This window comes from Nicotiana tomentosiformis, chromosome 1, assembly GCF_000390325.3.
Source record: "Nicotiana tomentosiformis chromosome 1, ASM39032v3, whole genome shotgun sequence".
Lineage (NCBI taxonomy): Eukaryota > Viridiplantae > Streptophyta > Magnoliopsida > Solanales > Solanaceae > Nicotiana > Nicotiana tomentosiformis.
In genome coordinates, this window is record NC_090812.1 from 131,476,817 (window position 1) to 131,499,002 (window position 22,186).

The window sequence follows — 22,186 nt, forward strand, 5'->3', positions numbered from 1 at the left end:
ATTGCTACATGTTCGATATACTGGGGACCGTGTATATGCAAGGTGACGAGTGCATATGCATTATCATGGACTAAAGGTATGCGAGTGGGACTAGTTTATTCATGTCATTACTTAACCATGCTATTAATTACTAAATGACTTTTCTTATTTCATGTTTTTACTCGTTAAATATTTTTACTTAATTCATGCATTTACCTGTTGTATGCCCTCACTTGCTACATGCTTTTACCTGTTATATGCCTTCACATGCTACATGACTTTACTTGTTACTTGCCTTACTTATCGCATGCCTTTACTCGCTTCATACGTAGTTTTTCTATGCAGTATTGGATTGTGTGGCTATTTGATCGTTTGTGAGTTAATAACCTTGCTTGGATCCTTATTGCATTACATTATTAAGACTAGATTTAAAACTTAAAATTTTCCATTACTTCCTATTCGTGTCCATCTTTTCCTTAGTGAATTATGCTATTTTATTCTCCTCGATAATTAATATGGATTTTGCTATATCTGGATATGTGGTTGGATGATTCCATGTGAATTGATAATGTGGATGGATTGCCGCCGCAACAATGTTATGATAAAGGATCGAGTTGCTCAATGCAATAATAGTATGACCATGGGATTGGGTTGTCGCTGCAATAATATTTGGTATATCGGATCAGATTGTGCGCCACAACGTAGATGTATATATGTTATGGTGTTGTTGTGATTTAGCTCTCTATGTGAGTTATAGTTATGTGGTTCACATATGTTGTTCTTTCCCATTGTTGAGCTGCTGAAAAAGGGTTTGGTTGAGTATTTCAAGAAACGCGATTATTACTTATAATATTGGGTTCTATTGCTATTTCTACCTTTATTACTGCAGTTACAACTGTTATCTCCATTTTCATTTTTGTTGCTTATTAATTATACAGGTCTTTATGGTAAGTGTTTTGTTATAGCCTCATCCTTACCTCGTAGAGGTTAGGCTCGATACTTACAGAGTACATGGGGTCGGTTGTACTCGTACTACACTTCTGTACTTCTTGTACCACTACTAGAAATTCGGCAAAAACTGTCCAAAAATACGGACCAAAGTAGGTCGGTAATGGCCAATAACCGTCCAAAACACGACCATTAACATGTGGTCGGTATTTTGAAGGTCGGAAGGGCATACCGACCAAAGTTTGTCGGAAATTACTGACCAACTTTGGTCGGTCAATGAAATTCAAATAAACAATTGCCAAACAAACCGACCAAAGTTGGTCGGTATTTTAATTATATAATTAAAAAATACACCATCTGGGAATCGAACCGGGGTCTGTACTGTGGCAAGATACTATTCTACCACTAGACCATTGGTGCATTTTGTTTTAAGACTGTTTTTATTTCATTTATACTTTTTAATTGTATTTTCGCATGAAAATAACCGACCAATATCGGTCGGTTTTATTAAAAAATAAAATTACCGACCGAATTCGGTCGGGTTTTTAAGATGACCAGCCGAATTAACCGACCGATTGCGGTCGGTTTTTTTAATATTAATTTTAATTTATTTTAAATAAAAAACCGACCAAAGTTGGCCGGTTTCTTGAAAAATAAATTTCGCGGGGCTCAAAAATAGTTTCCCGAATTTTTGCACCAAATAAAACCGACCAAAGTTGGTCGGTTTCGTAAAAAAAAATTAAAATTAAAATATTTTGAAAAACCGATCGACTTTAATCGCTCTTTTGGCCGATTTTTTGACCGACCAAAATTGGTCACTAGACCGTGGTCGGTTTTTGCCGAATTTTAGTAGTGTGCAGATTCGGATATTGGTACCAGCGGAGTCGCGAGTGGTGCTTAGCAGATATCGGATATGCGAGTCAAGGTAGAGTTGCATACCATTCGCAGGTCTTAAAGACATTTTCCATTTCGTCTTTAATGTTTATTTACTAGACAATATTATATTTTTTTCAAGCATTCTATTTAGCAAATTCTAATGGCTCATGAACTTGTGACACCAAATCTTGGGATGGTTGATCGTCGATGTTGGTTTTTAGATTTATTATGTATGTTTCTGAGTTGCTTTTATTATCTTTATGTTGTTTATCGTCATTCTCCTTTCCTTATTTATCGTTATGTGTTGGCTAGCCTAGCAGTAGTGTTAGGCGCCATCACAATTCATTAATTGGGATTTTGAGTTGTAACATAAAATTATACTAATTGTCACCTAAACTTTACATATGTATTTAAGGAAGAAAGTGGAACTTAAGGTACTTCAATAATTGGGTGGCATATTCATGAACATCACTACGAGGAATTTGGTCTCCTCCCATCTCCCAAACCTCTCTTTCTTTCTGATATGGTTGGTTAATAAACAATATTCATTACCTTTGATTAATTTTGCAATATATAGAGTAGCAAGAAAAGGACAATAAATAGTTAATCCACGCCAGAACTTCTGGCGACAATTTTTTTTTTTAAAATTGAGTTGTAACATATATACCCAATTTCCTTTCATAAGATTAAAAAGTATGTTACTTTCTTAAACTTTCTTTAGTGATTGGACTAAAATAACCTGTTTTGTTTAACTAAATGTTGAATGCACTTAATTAAATATCACAAGAACTAAAACTGGAATAAAGCTATAATTCAGGAATCAAAATCGTTATTTACCCTTTACCAAAAGAAGTTAGATAAGTAAATCAAGAGGGAGATTCAGTTCAATTTTAGCCGGCTAGAGTATTTTTTTATTGTAGAAAGTAGAATGGTTATTTGAATAGATACTCATTTTATTGAAATAAAAAAAAGTATTCTATGTAAAACATGAAAAGAAAGTACTCTAAATAATATTTTTATTTAGGGTGGGGTTGGGGGTAGGGGATGGGTTGGTGGGGGTTAGGGTAAGGTGTTACGGTGGTGTTGGTTGGGGGATGGGGGTTGGGGGAGGGTGCACCTTTTGAGGGGTGGGTGGGATAGTGAGGGATGAGAAATAGGGTGAGATAGGTTGAAAAAGAGTTTTGAAAAATATTTTTGCTTTCTCTTGACGGGAAAAATATTTTTCTCCAATTGGATGAGATCATGAGGAAAATCTTTTCCAAAACATTTAAATCAACCAACATGAAAAAATTAAAAAATATTTTTTAGAAAATATTTTACTCCAATTGGATTAAAATGAGGTCACGAGGAAAATATTTTTCAAAATATTTAAGGTAACCAAACATAGAAAAATGGAAACACGCCCGTGATAAAGCAAATTCTTAATGGACCAAAAAACAAATTACATAAGTTCTCACTTTCAACTCGGCTTTGCCCTTCATTAATTCCATTTAATAGAAAAAAATTTAAAAAATGAAAATTGAAATAAAACAATAAATAAAAGAAGAATATTGCAAGGAAAAGAGAGGTAATTCTATTAATTTTGAGATTAATTATAATGGAATAGAACCCCTCTATTTATAGGGAGAAAGTAGCTTAGCCACCAAGTAACAAACTCTAAGATCTCTCTAAAGTATAAACATTCACCTTAAATATAATTCTATTTATAACACTCCCCCTTGAGTGTCTATTCAACAGATAATGTGCCTCATTAAAATCTTAACTTAAATAAAACCCAGTGGAAAAAAATTCTAGAGAAGGAAAAAGAGTACACATGTTCAGAAATACATCTTTTGGTTGCCTCGTTAAAAACCTTGCAAGGAAAACCCAGTGAGACAAAACCTTGCAAGGGAAAGAGAGTACAATGCGTATTCACTCCCCCCTAATGAGAGCATCAATTCACATCAAAAGCCTTCGCATCTCAATCTTGTGTGTTAGCTTCTTGAAGGTTGACGTCGGTAGAGATTTGGTGAACAAATCAGCCATATTATCACTTGAACGAATCTGTTGCACATTGATATCACCATTCTTTTGAGGATCATGTGTGAAAAATAACTTTGGTGAAATGTGTTTTGATGCACTGTCTTCATACAAAATCGTAGGTAGTTTGTCACACTTCAAATCACATTTATCTCGAATAAGATGTATTATAGACCTCAACCATACACATTCTCGACTTGGTTCATGAATAGCAATTATCTCAGCATGATTAGATGAAGTAGCCACGATTGACTATTTAATTGCTCGCCAAGATATGGCAGTACCTCCACATGTAAACACATAGTCTGTATGAGATCGAGCCTTGTGTGGATAAGATAAATACCCAACATCGGCATAACCAACAAGATCGGGACGGCAATCATTGCCATAAAATAATCTCATATCGGTAGTACCTTTTAGATACCGCAATATGTGTTTGATTCCATTCCAATGTCTCCTTGTAGAAGCAGAGTTATATCTTGCTAAGACATTAACTGAAAAAATTATGTCATGCCTTGTAGTATTAGTAATATACATTAGTGCACCAATTGCACTAAGTTATAGTACTTCAGGACCAAGAAACTCTTCATTCTTTTTTCGAGGTCGGAACGGATCCTTATTCACATAAAGTGATGGAACAACTATCGGAGTAGTAAATGGATGTGCTTTATCCATGTAAAACCGTTTCAATACCTTTTCTATGTAGGCAGATTGATGAGCAAAAATCTCATTTGCCAAATGTTCAACTTGCAAACCGAGACATAATATTGTTTTTCCGAGATCTTTTATCTCGAATTCCTTCTTTAAATAATCAATTGCCTTTTGCAGTTCTATAGGAGTTCCAATAAGGTTTATGTCATCAATATATACGGCAAATATAGCAAATTCCAATATTTTTTTTTATAAAAATACATGGACAAATAGCATTATTTATATAACCTTCCTTTAATTAATACTCACTAAGGCGGTTATACCATATTCGTCCTGATTGCTTTAGACCATACAAAGATCTTTGCAATTTGATGGAAAATATTCCCTGGGACTTTGAATTATGTGCGTTAGGCATTTTAAATCCCTCGAGAATTTTTATGTATGTCTCATTATCAAGTGAGCCATAAAGGTAGGATGTAACCACATCCATTAAATGCATGTCAAGCTTTTCATGGACAGCAAAACTAATGAGATAACGAAATGTTATTGCATCCATAACAGGTGAATATGTTTCTTCATAATCAACACCATGCCTTTGTGAAAATCCTTGAGCAACAAAGCGTGTCTTATATCTTTGTACCTCATTTTTCTCATTTCTCGACCCCTTTATAGCCAACAGTCTTAACACCATTAGGTGTTTGGACTACATGCCCAAAAACTTCATGTTTCGCAAGTGAATCCAACTCGGATTGGATTGCTTCTTGCCATTTTGGCCAGTCACGTCTTTGTCGATATTCTCCAACAAATTGAGGTTCAAGATCTTCACTGTCTTGAATAATGCTAGATGCAACATTATATGCAAAGACATAATCCACCACTATATCTGATCGATTCAAATCCATCTTAATATCGATTGGATTTGTTGATAGTTCCTTATTTTCTTGTGAATCTCAGGATTGGTTAAATCGTGTATTTCTTCATGAGAATCTTTCGTAGTATCATCTTGATCATTTTTTTTTCTTTTTCTAGGATTTCGATCATTAGAACCCAATGGCCTTCCACGCTTTAGGCGTGCTTTTGACTCATTAGCTATGACACTAGAAGATTGTCCAACAGGGACATCAATATGGATTGTATCATTCTCTGCAGGGATATGTGATTTTGTTATCCTTTTAAGATCTGTAAATGCGTATGCATTTGATTTGCTATTTTTTGTAAATGGATAATCTTTTGTACCTCTTTTTCACAAATAGAGGCACGTGAATCAAGATGAGACAATGATAGATTTTTTCACAAAATTTCCCTTTTGGTTTCATCAATTTCTCCCCCTAATTTTGGGAAAAGTGTCTCATTGAATCGACAATCTGCACATCGAGCAGTAAACAAATCTCTCATTAATGTTTTGAGGTAGAGAATAATGGAGGGCGATTCAAACCCAACATATATTCCTAACCTTCTTTGGGGACCCATCTTGGTGCGATATGGTTGTGCTACAAGCACATATACTGCGCACCCAAAAATTCTTAAATGAGATATTTTAGGTTCATGACCCAAAACTAATTGCAACGGAAAATATTTATGATAATTTATCAGTCTGAGACGAACTAGCATTGTTGCATGCAAAATGGCATGACCCCAAATAGAAATGGGTAACCTCGTTTTCATGAGTAACTGTTTTGCTATTAATTGCACATGTTTAATCAAAGACTCTGCAAGGCCAATTTGAGTGCGAACATGAGCTACATGATGTTCTACTTTTATCCCAATTGATAAGCAATAATCATAAATGCTTGGGATGAAAACTCAACAGCATTATCAAGTCTAATAGACTTAATTAGGTTATCGGAAAATTATGCCCGTAAACGGATTATTTGTGCTATTAATTTTGAGAATGCCAGGTTGCGAGATGACAATAGGCACATATGATACAATCTAGAAGATGCATCTATTAAGACCATAAAGTATCTAAATAACCCACTAGGTGGGTGAATAGGTCCACAAATATCCCCTTGTATACATTCCAAAAACGCAGGGGACTCAATCCTAATCTTTATTGGTGATGGTCTAATAATTAACTTGCCTTGATAATAAGAAGTGAAAGAAAATTCATTATTTAATGGAATCTTTAAATTCTTTAATGGATGTCCATTTGAATTTTCTATAATCCGTCTTATCATAATTGATCCAGGATGTCCCAATCGATCATGCCAAAGGGAACCCGATCGAGCAAGCCTATTAAACCTTTCCTACCCGACTCGTTCATAATCCAGAAAGGGATCGCATCACCATTTGTAAAACAGGGGAGGGATCAGTTATATAAATATATAAACGTTGCTAGTTCATTTTTTCTTATATACATTATGCCATAGTTGAGTTTCCAAAATACAACTCGATCCAACGACCACCCCAACATACATACATGACCCACATAAATGTCTACGGAGCCTCTAAGAGTACAAAAGAGCAACATGACAATGCCGGCAATAAGGCCCCGGGCTATACCTCAAAATATGAAAACTTATACAAAAAAAGGACTACATGACCCCTGGGAGAAATGGGGATCACCAAGATTGATGTGAGGAGAGAAAGAGAGCACCACTATCTGCGATCGGCACTATCTGCGATAGAACCACCTACATCCATTCAAAGATGTAGCGTCCCCGGCAAAAGGGACGTTAGTACTGTCGAATAGTACTAGTATGTAAGGCAAACACCAATATTAGTATAATGAACAGTGAAACAAAGAGAAGGCAGTCATAATAATCAATAAGAGCTTCATAGAAATATAAAGAAAACACCAAGTAAGGGTCACATAGTTTCCAATTCAATCTTTCCATCTTTTTAGATTAATAATCTTTAGTGCCAAAGCCACAACTCACAATGCCACCATATTTTTACACTGAGTCCGGTCTCGGTCCGACCGGCTAAGCCATCTCAAGTGAGACATATCCATATCCTCAATGTAAATCAATAATTCCAACACAAATACTACCATGTGTACAGCATGGCGTCCGATCTCGGCTCGATCGGCTAAGTCATCTCACTTGAGACATAACCTCTTTCAATTGTTCACTCAGTTCACATTTCCTTCCCATCTTTCGTTACATGGCACAAATAGCCTCATTTATTAAGTAGTTCTTGGCACTTGGGAACATTTTACAATTCAAGTCTTTCCCCTTTTTATTCATTCAAATAACATCATAATTCATGTCAGTAAGTACCATCACATAAGGCATTGCACACACAAGGAAAGGAGCTTGGAAAAACATAATTACATTCTCAAATAGCATGATGACATGGTAACCATCTAAAATAAATAGGAAACATAAATCATTCAATCTAACACACTAAGGCAAACAATTCTAGTATGACCAAGTTGGAACTTACACCAATTATTCGGGCACCAGGAGTTCGATTCTAAGAAGAAGAGAGTTAGCCATACATACCTCAATTGCACTTCTTTAGATTCTACAATTATCCGGACCCCTTAGAAACCTCAATCTATTTTAGCAATATACAAATTGAACCCAAAATTAGGAAAATGTTCATGGTTCTAGCTCACTTTTTCTCCCACTCTTTATCATATATGCACGCAAGATAAACCACCCTTATACCCATGAAGTATCACACTAGTACCTTATTATAGCTATGTTTGAAATTAAGAGCTGGGGTGATGAAGTCTTACCCTTTTGGATGAAGAATTTGGTACTCTACTTGAATATTTCCAAAGCTTCAAATGATGATTGAAGATCAATTTGATGAAAACTTAGGCCCTTCCTTTTGAACCCTCTCTCTCTCACTCTAGAAACATCAAAAAATGAGCTCAAAATAGACCTAAGAGGTATTTTAACGGAATGGGGGTCGGGTTTTAAATTAAGAAAAATGGTGTCCCGACAAAGGTCTGCGGTCGCATATGCGACCGCATAATGGTTATGCGGTCTGCAAAGTGACCGCAGAAATGGCCCTCAGGGGCCTAAATTTTTGGCTCAGGTATGCGACCAGTATGCGGTCCGCATACTTGTTCTGCGGTCGCATAATGCACTGCAGAAATCCAAGAGAAAAATATGCGACCGATATGCGGTCCACATATCGATTATGTGGTCGCATAATCGACCGCAAAACTGACCTCAAATTGGCCAAACTTACTGCTTCACTCTGCGGCCATTATGCGGTCTGCAGAGTGATTATGCGGCCGCATAAATGCTTTCTTCTGCGAAACATTTTCCTCTAAGTCCGTAAAGTAACGCAGGAATCTATCTTGGCACCACGAAACCCCGAGTTTTTGGTTAAAATTTTTTACGGGTCCTTACAATCAGTAACCTTTTAGTTTACAATAGAATGTGCCTCAATTGCACTAATTCTTGTCCAATACAGGACACAAGACAAAGATGGGAACTTCTCAATAATCCTTTTCTAGCCAGAGACATTTTTGGTAACGATGAGATATTCAAGGCTATGCTCATCTATTGTCTCAATATGATATCCATTCTGGAGGATATCTTTAAAACTCAACAAATTCCTTCTGGACTTGGAGGAGAATATTGTATTATCTATGATAAGTATTGTTCCTCTAGGCAGAGTTACAGAAATCAATTAAAAGCTTAACTTAGATAAATAATCAAAAACTAAGTCCCCGTCAACGGCGCCAAAAACTTGTTGGTTCCCCAAGTATACGTAGCCGTCAAGTAATAAATGACTCGAAAATTAGATGTCGAACCCACAGATACTTAGATCAATCGTTAACTGAGCAAACTAAAATCAGTTAATTATCCAAGATAATCGAGAGTGATGTTTTCCTATTAATCTACTATTGCGGAAATTAAACAAGTAACAACTAATTTATCAAGAATGCAAATGTGTATGATGAGATTTTAATTCAGAGGAGATGAAAATTCTAGGGTCGTGGTTGGTTTATCAATCCTATTAAGTTCAATAATCACACTCGTTAATCCAGATTATCTATGGTTGCTAGTTGATCGGATCGTTTATATAAATAGCATATTCCCACAATACTATCTGTCTATCCATAATATATCAACCCTATATTCCTATGGTCTTGAATCTATCATGAACGAATATAATACTGTATTCAACTAAGCAAGACTGTTAGGTATATTCCTATCCTAACCGCGAAATCTTTTCCCGAGCCACGGGTTCAGAAACAAGCTCTCTCTAATTCTACTCTAATCTAAACATGGCATTCCCAAGCATAGCATAGATAGTAAATAGAACTCAATTGTTGGCCAAACAATTAAACAATTATGCACAGAATTAAAGAAACAACCAAAGATGATAACTCGAATTAACGGTAATATAATTAATAAACTTCAATATTCATGACAACCACAACCCTAGAACGTGAAGTTTAGCTCCACATAGACATGGAGCAAAACAATAAATCATCAAGAAAAAGTAAAGATTACTAAGTTTGATGGAAGAAAGATAGAATCTGATGAATTCCGGCCTCCACGACGGCTCCATGCTCTCCCTAGGTCTAAAGTATGTCAAAAGTCAGAAAATTACATTTTTTCATGTATTTATATCAAGTAGGTTGAGCCTAGACGAAATCTCCTTTTCCTAGCCGAAATAGGAAAACTTGCAAACTTATTGCTTTTCATGCGTCGCCCAGTGCGTCGCCCAGTGCGTCGCCCAGTGCGTCGCACTAGTGCTTTTTCCTATCAGACCAAAAAAACTCAGTCTTTGAACTTTGGAAATTTCTGACATAAAATTACACTAATGCGTCGCTTCTTCAGTAGTTGCTTCTTCCTTGAATTTTGACGTCCAGAATTGATCCTCGACCCCCGAACACGATCCCGGCTTAATACTTTGAGCTTTTACTCGGACTTCAAAGCTCAAAATAACTCTAATTAGTTCCATAACATCTACATAGCTCAAAATTACTCCTACAAGGTATAAAACACGCAATTAGTGCAAAACACTAGCGATTAAAGCTCAAACTCAATTAAAGTATAGCAAATTAGAGTATAATAAGCGACTAAAATACGTAATTATAGCCTACCATCAACACCCCACACTTAAACCATTGCTCGTCCTCGAGAAATCAAACTACACTTTATATAGACACGAACTTTTTACACAACTCTCCTAACTCATCACACCAAGAATCTTTAAAATAGACTAAGCACAAGAGTGTAACATCTTCATCTCAAGATTTGACTCACAACTACCATGCATTATTCACAACTCACTCACTTACTCTAACATAGAGTTCAATGACATTACCTTTCCTTCATGAATCAAGTGTCCTCACACAACAAAAGAGAGTAGTTCCACACACCATAAATTTTAAGAACAATTATGAACTCAAGATAGAAAGAATTCACTCACTCTCAGAAATAACGTTCATATGCCACAAAAGATGCACCATAGGCTTGCACGTAGTGTACTACTCTACTAATCGAGCTCATTCAGTCTAGGATCAAGTAGGACTTTTGTAACACCCCGGAAAATTTCGAAGTTCTTAAGTGTAAAGCCTGGTAAAGTTTGCAAAGAAAATAATGTTTTATGGTGCCGGACTAGGCTTACGTGTTTGAGGATTGTAGAAATTCTTCGCGGCTCGCAAGCTCGCCGCGGCTCAGACTTTTTGGGTTGAACAATGCACCGGAAAGTAAAGGAAAATTTTTGGCGAAAAAGTGCATTTCTGCGGTCCATTATGCGACCATAGAACCACTCTGCGGACCACATAATGGCCGCAGAGTGAGGCAGCTAATTGGGTCAGTTGGAAACAACTATGCGGTCGACTATGCGACCACATAACAGTTATGCGGTGCATTATGCGACCGCATAACAGTTATACGGACCGCATAGTGACCGCATACACAGACAGTTCTTTTGGCTATTTTGTAACCAATTATGCGACCGATATGTGGTCCGCATATCGGTTATGCGATCGCATACCTTGTTCCGGAGCTCTATTTTTGGGTTTTTAAAACCCAACCCTATTTCGTTAAATACACTCTTTGGGTCATTTTTGAGACATAATGTGATATTTTAGAGTGAAAGAGAGTGCCCTAGAGTGAGAAGGTGTTCTTCAATAATTTTTTTTCAATTCTTGCTAAAGTTTTGGAAGATTAAGAAGGGAAGCTCACTAGGTCTTTATCCTAGAGGTAAGATTCTACACCCTAAACCCTAATTTCGAAATTTTTTGAAAATAGGTAACTAGCAAGATAATTTTTGGGCATGAGAGTTGTTTATTTTACATGCATGTGTTATCAAAGGGTGTAGGAAGATTGTTGAGCTGAAAATGGTAAAGATTGGGTTCTGGGATGATGGAATTCTCCATAAAAGGGACTTTGGAACCTTAATGCACACTTAGTGTTTGATAAAATGCTCAAATGAGCTCGAACCATGATCACCTTCTTAATTTTGATTCAATTTGTTATATTTCTACAATAGATTGAAGTTGCTAAGAATTCCGGACCATTTAGAGTGTAAGAAAGCTCAAGTGAGGTATGTTGGCTAAACTCTTCTCTTAGAATTGAATCCCACGATATTCATGTAAATTATGTAAGTCCCGAGTGATTCATTATGAAACTAGCTATTTCGAGTAAGATTGAGTTGAAAGAAATATGTTCAACAAGCATCCCAAATGCTTTATTCATGTTATGTTACCAATTGAGGATGTGTTAAAATATGGGCTGTGCATTAATAATGTTTCGACTTTAAGTCAAATTTAAATGAAGGCTATTATGCCAAATTTTGTGAAATATCTCTATGTGCCTTAGACTCTAAATTGCTCACATGTGTATTACACGCCTTGATTTGAATTGTATTTATTGTTGATGATGATAATGATGTTTGAACTTGATAAGGTGAGCATGAAATACTGAATATGGCCAACATGCCAAGAATGATCTTATAATTATGGCCACTAGTGCCAATGAAATGAAAAGATGTGAAAGTATTATGAAATGCGATGATTGATATAAAAAGGTTGATGTCTCAAATAAGACAGCCTAGCCGATCGGGTCGTGATCGGATACCATGCCGCACACATGGTGGTGAATGTGCTGGAAATTGGTAATGATAGTAATTGTGGTTGATGTCTCTAATGAGATGGCCTAGCCGATCGGGTTGTGATCGGAATCCATACTAAATTTACGGTGGTATTGATATTGACAGAAATTATGGTTGATTCTCTAATGAGATAGCCTAGCCGATCGGGTTGTGATCGGACTCCGTACTAAATTTACGGTGGTATTGGTATTGATAGTAATTGTGGTTGATTCTCTAATGAGATAGCCTAGCCGATCGGGTCGTGATCGGACTCCGTGCTAAAAGTACGGTGGCATTGGTATTGTGAACACTGGTATTGCGGACAATGGTATATCGATACTAAAAATCTTTCAATGTGAGATATGGAAATTAATTTGAACACTGTCTTGATCCTAAATTGAGGTTTGATATTGATTAAGGCTTTCATTAATATTATGATAATCTTGTTTGTATTAATTGTCATTCTATTGAGAGGGTGTTTAGTTATACATACTAGTACTATTTGACGGTACTAACGTCCCTTTTGCCGAGGGCGCTGTATCTTTCAATGGATACAGGTGGTTCCACAGCAGGAGATATTGATCAGTGATAGCAGTGCACCTTCTTCCCAGCTAACTTGGTGAGCCCCACTTCATTCTGGGGTCATGAATCTTTTGTACTTGTGTATTCTGTTTGAGGTATAGCCCGGGCCTTGTTGCCGGCACTATCATTGTACTCTTCTTTAATCTATAGAGGCTCCGTAGACATAATATGGGTTGTGTATTGGTGCTGGGAAAGACAAACTATGCTATGTTGTGGTTATATTACTTGTCCATTTGAGACTTTAAAAATGGTGAAACTTATGGTAAGAAATTGGTAATTGCAGACATGACTACTTTATTGTTTAATTAAAGAAAACATATATTCTCTTTACTCATGAATGAGTTTGGGTAGAAGGAATCTAACAGGCTTGCTCGGTCGGGTTCACTCGGTTGAGCACCGGTCGCGCTCTTCGGTTTTGGGGCGTGACAACTTTAATTGGTTATAATGCAGGCTGCGGGTCAGGTAGGATACATTTAGATATAAGAGTGGCTACACCTCCCTAAACACTTTAATACATACACTTTAACATTTAAAACCCTACACTTATGTCAAACCATAACTCCACATTCACATCAATGTATATTAACTCCATACTTCTTTAAGCACAATTACATCAAGAGTCACCACTATAAAGGAATATTTTTCACAGCAATACAACTAATTTTTTTCTTTATTTTTCAATTTAAGTGGCTCTTACTTTTTCAAAATAGTGCACCTTTCTCCTTATTTCATTAGTTTCACTCAAAAGCCAAACCAACCACCCCCCACTTTAACTTTTATAAATTTCATTACAATTCAAGTGCTCATGAGAGGTGAAAAGGTTCAAATAAATGGTTAATTCAAACAAATGGGTAAGGCTTGTAATGTGGTTGCCAAAGAAATAGGATTACAGGCTCAAAGGATTAACTACGATACATAATAATTAGGCGGGTAAAACATATAACTGGATCAACAAAGAAATGCCTATATCACTTCCTAGACTGACCAAAACTACTAATTCACTTTACAAACACACGGGGCAAGTTCTAGACATCAAATGCAATGCACAGAATACACAAAAACCTCACACACACACCTGGCACATAACTCACTCAGGATTAGACTCATCTAGAAACTCTAGTCAAAGCAGTTAAGCAAAGTTAAGATCATACAATTTAAGATACTTATACAAGAGTCAAAAACTGAGCCTAAGCGTCACAACCAAAGTACTCACTATTCTCAAGGCATAACAAAGTCAAGAGATATTGCTTCAATTCAATTCATAGAACAATGGCTCCTACTCCTAAAAAAATAAAACTAACTACACCCGGTTCAAATAAAACCCTTGAAAAAGAATCGCGGCACAAAGAAAAACCAAGGCGTAATTACTACACTACCTACAAAGAAAATCTTTTTGTCCTTTTTCTTTAGACTTAAATCCCTCAAGAAAACTGTCTAGGAGATCCATCGTCGGAAAAAGTCCAATTTTTTTACTTTTTCTTTTTTCGGTTTTTCTTAGGAGCTACTAAAATACTACACAACTACGAAAATAAAAATAAGAAGTTAATATTTTTCTAACACACTACTACTAATCATCTAGAGATATTCTCCCACCCTACACTTAAAGGAGTGCAGTGTCCCCAATGCACAAATAAAGCAAAACAATAATGAGGGTGGACAAAAAACTCCCTGAAAGGCTAAAGGCCGAAGCAACATCGGCTCACAGGGTACTCAGACTTCCCCCAGACATGGTCCTTTTGTGTGGGCACCACACACTTAGTTTTTACCATCTAGCTTGCTTTTGCACTCTTCCAATGGCTTTGCTTTCTATGCTTATAATCCTACAAAATAAAAACAGACACTACAAAAATAACATAATAAAAATAAAAATAAAAGAAAGTAGTAAAGCCGGGTTGCCTCCCAACAAGCGCCTGATTTAACGTCACGGCACGACTTGAACCACTTTTTGCCTCCACCTCGAACTTATGAATTGAGCCCCCCAATTTGGCTTCAAGTTTTTTCTATGCTCTCGGGGTGGTAGGACAAATGTAATTTGGCCAAGTAACCAATTTCGCATTCTACACTTCTTGGCCTTCAAATGAGGTATGTAATTCTTTCTCTCTGGCACAATAAATTCTAGAATGTAAGCACCTTGTTCTTCATCCATTGGCTCCTCCAAAGGCTCGGATGACTCGATTTCCATATCATCATCCAAACACAATATCGAAAAATATATGGAATGAGGACCAGTACGTCCCAATTCTAGAATTGCGTCACTATTTACATCCTCATATGTACACACACTAGAATCTTCAAATATAATATTATCTACTTCCTCACATGACTCTAGAACACTCTTCTTAACATTGGCATCCTCAAGAAAAATATGGTCTAATGCTTGGTATTCTCATTTTAGCTCCTCAATTTGGTCTATAAGATTTTTTTCAGTTTCACACAACTCATCATTAAATTGTTGGGCGTTGAACGCATCAACCTTTGCACTCAAATCTACATCCAAGTTGTGCAAATCCAAGCCAAACTTGTCAATTTCTTGTGCAAGATCAACTCTCTCCTTTGACCAATCATTCACCAATTTTGTTAGAAGATAACATCTTTTCGCAAATTCCCTTAATCGTGAATATCCGTCCCAATACCAACCCTTACTCCCATATTCAAATTCACACCTCCCAGAGTTCAGGTCATGACAAGCCCAAAAAGACGGGCCATAAAAGTCTTCCGTCAACCAAGCGTCTTCATCAATAATCTTACCTCCGGATATTTCATCCCCAGATGTCATGTTGAGAGAACTATAAACACGCTAAGAGAAAAATCAAATTGTTATAAAAATAAAAATATTTACAAAAAGCAAAAATAAGCAAAACCTGTAAAGATAAACTAAAAGTCTAATTTAGAAAAATAACTAAATAGGAAAATTAAAAACTTGAACAGAAATCAATTAAAAGCTTAACTTAGATAAATAATTAAGAATAAAGTCCCCGACAACGGCGCCAAAAACTTGTTGGTTCCCCAAGTACACGCAAGTATACGTAGCCGTCAAGTAATAAAATGACTCGAAAATCGGATGTCGAACCCACAGAGACTTAGATCAATCGTTAACTAAGCAAACTAAAATCAGTTAATTGTCCAAGATAATCAAGAGTGATGTTTATCTATTAATCTACTATTACGGAAATTAAACAAGTATCAACTAATTCATCAAAAATGCAAATGTGTATGATGAACTTTTAATTTAGAGGAGATGAAAATTCCAGGGTTGTGGTTGGTTTGTCAATCCTATTAAGTTCAATAATCACACTCGTTAATCCAGATTATCTATGGTTGCTAGTTGACCGGATCGTTTATATAAATAGCATGTTCTCACATTACTATCCGTTTATCCATAATATATCAACCCTATATTCCTATGGTCTTGAATCTATCATGAACGAATATAATACGGTATTCAACTAAGCAAGACTGTTAGATATATTCCTATCCTAACCGTGAAATCTTTTCCCGAGCCACGGGTTCAGAATCAAGCTCTCTCTAATTCTACTCTAATCTAAACACGGTTTTCCCAAGTATAGTATAGATAGTAAATAGAACTCAATTGCTGGCCAAGCAATTATACACAGAATTAGAGAAACAGCCAAAGATGATAACTCGAATTAACATTAATATAATTAATAAATTTCAATATTCATGACAACCACAACCCTAGAACGTGAAGTTTAGCTCCACATAGACATGGTAGCAAAACAACAAATCATCAAGAAAAAGTAAAGATTACTAAGTTTGATAGAAGAAAGATGGAATCTGATGAATTCCGGCCTCCACGGCGGCTCCGTGCTCTCCCTAGGTCTAAAGTATGTCAAAAGTCAGAAAATAATATTTTTTTCATGTATTTATACCAAGTAGGGTTGGGCCTAGACGAAATCTCCCTTTCCCGGCCGAAATAGGAAAACTTGCAAACTTATTACTTTTCATGCGTCGCACTGTGCGTCGCACTAGTACTTTTTTCTGTCAGACCAAAAAAACTCTGTCTCTGAACTTTGGAAATTTCTGACATAAAATTACACTAATGTGTCGCACAGTGCCTCGCACTAGTGCATTTCTTTCGCAGTTGCTTCTTCCTTGAATTTTGACGTCCAGAATTGATCCTCGACCCCCGAACACGATCCCGACTTAATCCTTTGGGTTTTTACTCAGAGTTCAAAGCTTCAAATAACTCGAATTAGCTCCATAGCATCTACATAGCTCGGAATTATTCCTACAAGATATAAAACACGCAATTAGTGCAAAACACTAGCGATTAAAACTCAAACTCAATTAAAGTGTAGCAAACTAGAGTATAATAAGAGACTAAAATACGTAATTATAGCCTACCATCACTAGCTCTTCCAGAGCCTTCAATTAAATTACTACTATTAGAAATTGTAGTAACATCTGCCTTACACATACTTAAATGAGAGATATTTTTTCTCTTTGAATATTGTATGTGTCGTACATGAATCAATTAAACAAATATTTTTATAATTGAACTTTGATCCAAGTTTGCTTTGAGAGATATCCATATTTACTTCCTATGGTTTGACATACAAAAGAAATATACGAATAAACATTAGTATATTCTTGTCTATTAAAGATATTCTTGAATTTATTCTAGCATTTGAACAAGGATTATTTTTTTGAATGAATGGATATGCTAATAATGAGAAAGATAAGGACATTTAGTAGAATTAAATACCTTACACCTAAATAATACGATAACACGGTGTGAAAATTGTAATTATTGAATACAACTAAAATTCCATTGTAAAAGACATTTGCTTATTTGCAAGAGTTGAGAGTTTAAATAGGTTGCAGCTCTATAGTTTCTTATGGAATCACACTAGGTATAAGAAACTAGAACTGGATAGACTTCTAATGGACATATCCAGTTATAACTAAGTTAGCGGATATGACATTTAAATATTCCCGTTGTACGAATCTAGTTCCAAGAAGCTGATGCACCGAGTTTCTAAATTACAATTGTGGAACAGACTGCATACCAGCAACTACTCTTCTCAGAGGGTGCGTACAAGTAGGAGAAAAAATTAACTTAAAAAATCCGTTTTACCTTCTGCATTTCATTTGAAGAATGGCAGACAACGATTTATTACTTCAATAAAGAATATGACAATCCTGAAACTAAGCAAACTAAAATATTGTTTAAAACAAATACTAGCATTATATTTAATCAAAATCAACTAACATTGTTTCATGGAACAAATAATATTAATTGATACTAATGACTACTACTTATATAAAAAAACTATGATTATATGATGTTTATTCAGTAATTACTACGAATAGGCAAAAACAAAAATCAAATTACTCAATCATCTTTAACCACGAATCCATCACCGATTAAGTAGTCTATTTTTCCATCAGGGTGCTCAAAGAAGTCTGCCGCATCCAAGTGGGTGATGTCAAATTCATTGTCAAAGACAAAATTAGCTTCAGGGCCTTTATTCTTTAGAGATGCTTGATAAAGCTCAACCAAATATCTTGGTGTACGACAAATATTTGCCCAATACCTTTTTTCATCACAACGATAACATTCAGTTTTTGAACCCTTTGCTTTTGGCTTCTCATCATTCCATTTTCACTTTAGATGGTTATTTTTCTTTAGGGGATGATTAACACCGGGAAAAAAAATTCCTTAGCCACGGCCACGAACAGGGCCACGGCCTTTTCCATGCTTAGCATAATGGGGAATACACCTCATCAACTTCAGGCAATGGTGTAGACCCAGTGGGTCGATTATCGTGATTTCTCATGAGCAAGTCATTATTTCGTTCAGCCACAAGGAGAAGATAAATCAACTCAGAGTACTTCTTAAAACCTTTCTCTCTGTATTGCTGTTGCAGGACCATATTAGAGATATGAAATGCTGTGAACGTTTTTTCAAGCATATCATAGTCAGTGATACTATCTCCAAATAATTTCAATTTAGAAGTAATTCTGAACATCGTCGAATTGTATTCAGAAACAGACTTAAAGTCTTGGAGCCTCAGATGAGCCCAATCGTATCGTGCTTGTGGTAGTGTGATCAACTTTAAGTAGTCATTTCTTTCCTTTAAGTCATTCCATAAAACCAGTGGATCTTTGACTGTGAGATATTCTATTTTCAATCCTTCATCAAGGTGAAGGCGCAAGAAAATCAAGGCCTTAGCACAGTCTTGGGTAGATACTTTATTTTTATCTTTAATGGCGTCTCCAAGACCTATTGCATCTAAATGGATTTCAGCATCCAATATCCATAACATATAGTTCCTGCCCGAATTTTCAAGGGTAACGAACTTTCTTTTCATAATATCAATCATAATTAAAAGAGAAAAAAAATTATACCTTAGTCTTCTCAAAGAGTTTCTTGAGACGGTAGAGTCTAGGGCTGCTTATCGGGCGAATTGAGCGGTTAATTACTCTTAACGGTTATCGCTTTTAAATGTATTAATCCGCTAGCCACCCGATAAGATATCGGACGGATTGGTATCGGTTTAGCTCTTATCGGGCGGTTTATCAGCCTAATTCAATCTATATTGCGTGCATTAATTGTTTGCTGACCGCCTAGCATACAAATTCAAAATAGAAAATTACACATTGAGTCCAGACATACATGTCTGTTAATACCTACATAAGAATGATGTAGTGTGTCATGTGTTGTAGAGTGAAAAAAGCAGAACACATTGTAGGCTACATTACATCCCAAAGCAGACTACATATGAGTTCAGATATACATGTCTAGTAACGCCTACCATTAAATCCCAAAGCAGACTACATTACATGAGTCCAGACATACATATGTCTGTTAACGCCTAGCATACAAAGGAATGAGAATAACAAGTTGCTTAACAGATATTTATACAAGCCATGTATGAGTTGTTTAACAGATTAGTCATGATATGATATAATTAAGGAAAAAGTAGTTCTAATGGATATGCCACTGTAACTCTTGCTAGCTATAACATGGATCATACAAGGATATCAAATTTCATTGAGATAACTATGTGATTGCCTGGTTTTAGATGCAAAGGAACAATTTTAGTAGTTTAGCTCATTAAATATAATGTATCTAAGCTTTTATTAATTTATTCATAGCACAAACGAAGCAAAATTACAATAAACGTGTGGTCCTTCCCTTTGTTTCTTGTTCATTTCTCTTAGAAAGGTAACAATATATTAATAATCAATACAAAAGCTGTGCTAGAGCCATATTTACAATTTTAAAAAGCAAAAATATGAGCTTGCTCTTCATACTAGGGCACCAAGAATTCTAATGAGAATTGAGATGCTCTTTGATTTTAAAGACATCAACAAGAAAAGAAAATTACCATCTGTTGACTGCTGCTCTGGCTATGGCGAGAGTGAGACGGCGAGTCGACGAGATAGAGTGCTGGAAGTCGACGAGATAGAGTGTTAGAAGCCTGGAAGTCGACGAGATAAAGTACTGCGGGTGGCTGCTGGTTGAATTTCTACTGAAGCTGGTTGAATTATGGTCGAATCAAGAGAACCATAATTCTGCTGGTGGCTGCTAGTTGAAGTTTAGGTGTTAGGTTTCTGATTATTTAGGAATTAGGCGTTAGAACTTAGAGATAGAGTACTGGAAGAAGTATAAGGGTTTTTGATATATATATATATATGATATATATATATATATATATATATATATATATATATATATATATATATATATATATATATATTCTTAACGGGTTAACGGATTATCCGTTAAAAAAATTGAATAATCTGCCCCCAAATCAATAAGCCGTTAATAAAAAAAATTAATCTGTTCCCCGTCCGTTAAACCGTTAACCCGATACCAATAAGCCATTAAACTTCGGTTTCGGTTCGATTTTGAACACCCCTAATAGAGTCTCGTGCTGATAAGGTGAAATAAAATAATAAAATAAAGAAGAATATTACAAGGAAAAGAGAGAGGTAATTCTATTAATTTTGAGATGAATTACAACGGAATAGAACCCCTATATTTATAGAGAGAAAGCGACTTAGCCACAAGTAACAAACCCTAAGATCTCTCTAAAATATAGACATTTACCTTAAATATAATTCTATTTATAACAAAAATTAAGTAAATGATCTTTTTGGGAGAATAATCCTTATCAAGTACTCATTTCATCTCAAAAAGAATAATACTTTTCGAATGAGAATCAATTAAGTTATTCTTTTATCATGATCTTTTCATATATATTTTTAAATATTTTAAATTATTTATTGGTGTAACTTATAATACTCATCTATTTGGCCAAATTTCTAAAATTAGTTTATTTTAAAAAATGCTTTTCTCAAAAGTTTATTTTTTAGAAAAGTATTTTGGTGAGAACTAATTTGTGTTTGACTAATCAATTTGAAAATCAGTTTTGAACAATAATTAGTGTTAGACAAAGCTTTTAAAAAGTGCTTCTAAATATATTTTCTCAAAAATATTTTTTTCAAAAAAGTATTTTTGGGACAAAATTACTTTTTTTTTTTGCTTCTCAAATTTATTTTTCTTTCTTTCTAAAAGTTTGGCCAAACACTTTACCTTTGAAAAAAAAGTATTTTGGCCAAATAGGCTATTAGTTTCTAAATATATAATTTTTATTTTAAAACCTTAATAATTTTATGTCCGAATTCATGGTTAGAACATAAAATTTTGACTCTTAAAATTCAAAAAGTATATATATATTTTTTGGATGAAGGGAGTATTTTATTGATAGTTAACAAAACTACATACGGAAAGAAAAGGATAAGATAGTTGCTAGTAGTACTAAGAATGGGAAAAAAAATAATAGAAATGACCAGATTTACATAACTCAAAAATAGTCATATTTTTAAAATTAATCAAAATTTAGTTATTTTTTCATATAAAGATAAAATTTGAACAAAAATAACCTTAAAAATCTAGAAAAATTCTAACATAATATGCTGGAATTAGATATTTTTACATACGATATTCCAGCATAATGTGTTAGAATTTTATAATATGCTAATTTCTAACATAATATGCATGAAGAGTGGAGTTGGAACTAAAATAATAACTATTTTTTAAATATCGGTTATTTTTCGATTACCGGCCATTCTATTTTCACAA

General features: G+C 35.2%; 1 protein-coding gene across 1 annotated transcript; it reads right to left on the bottom strand.

Moving 5' to 3' along the window:
• Nucleotides 1-18,427: 18,427 nt before the first annotated feature.
• On the bottom strand, nucleotides 18,428-19,361 carry LOC138909800 (uncharacterized). The gene is made up of 2 exons (XM_070201016.1): nucleotides 18,814-19,361; nucleotides 18,428-18,629 (listed from the first exon to the last, which is right to left on the bottom strand). Exons 1-2 carry the CDS (start codon nucleotides 19,359-19,361, stop codon nucleotides 18,428-18,430), a joined length of 750 nt encoding a protein of 249 aa, XP_070057117.1.
• Nucleotides 19,362-22,186: the final 2,825 nt, after the last annotated feature.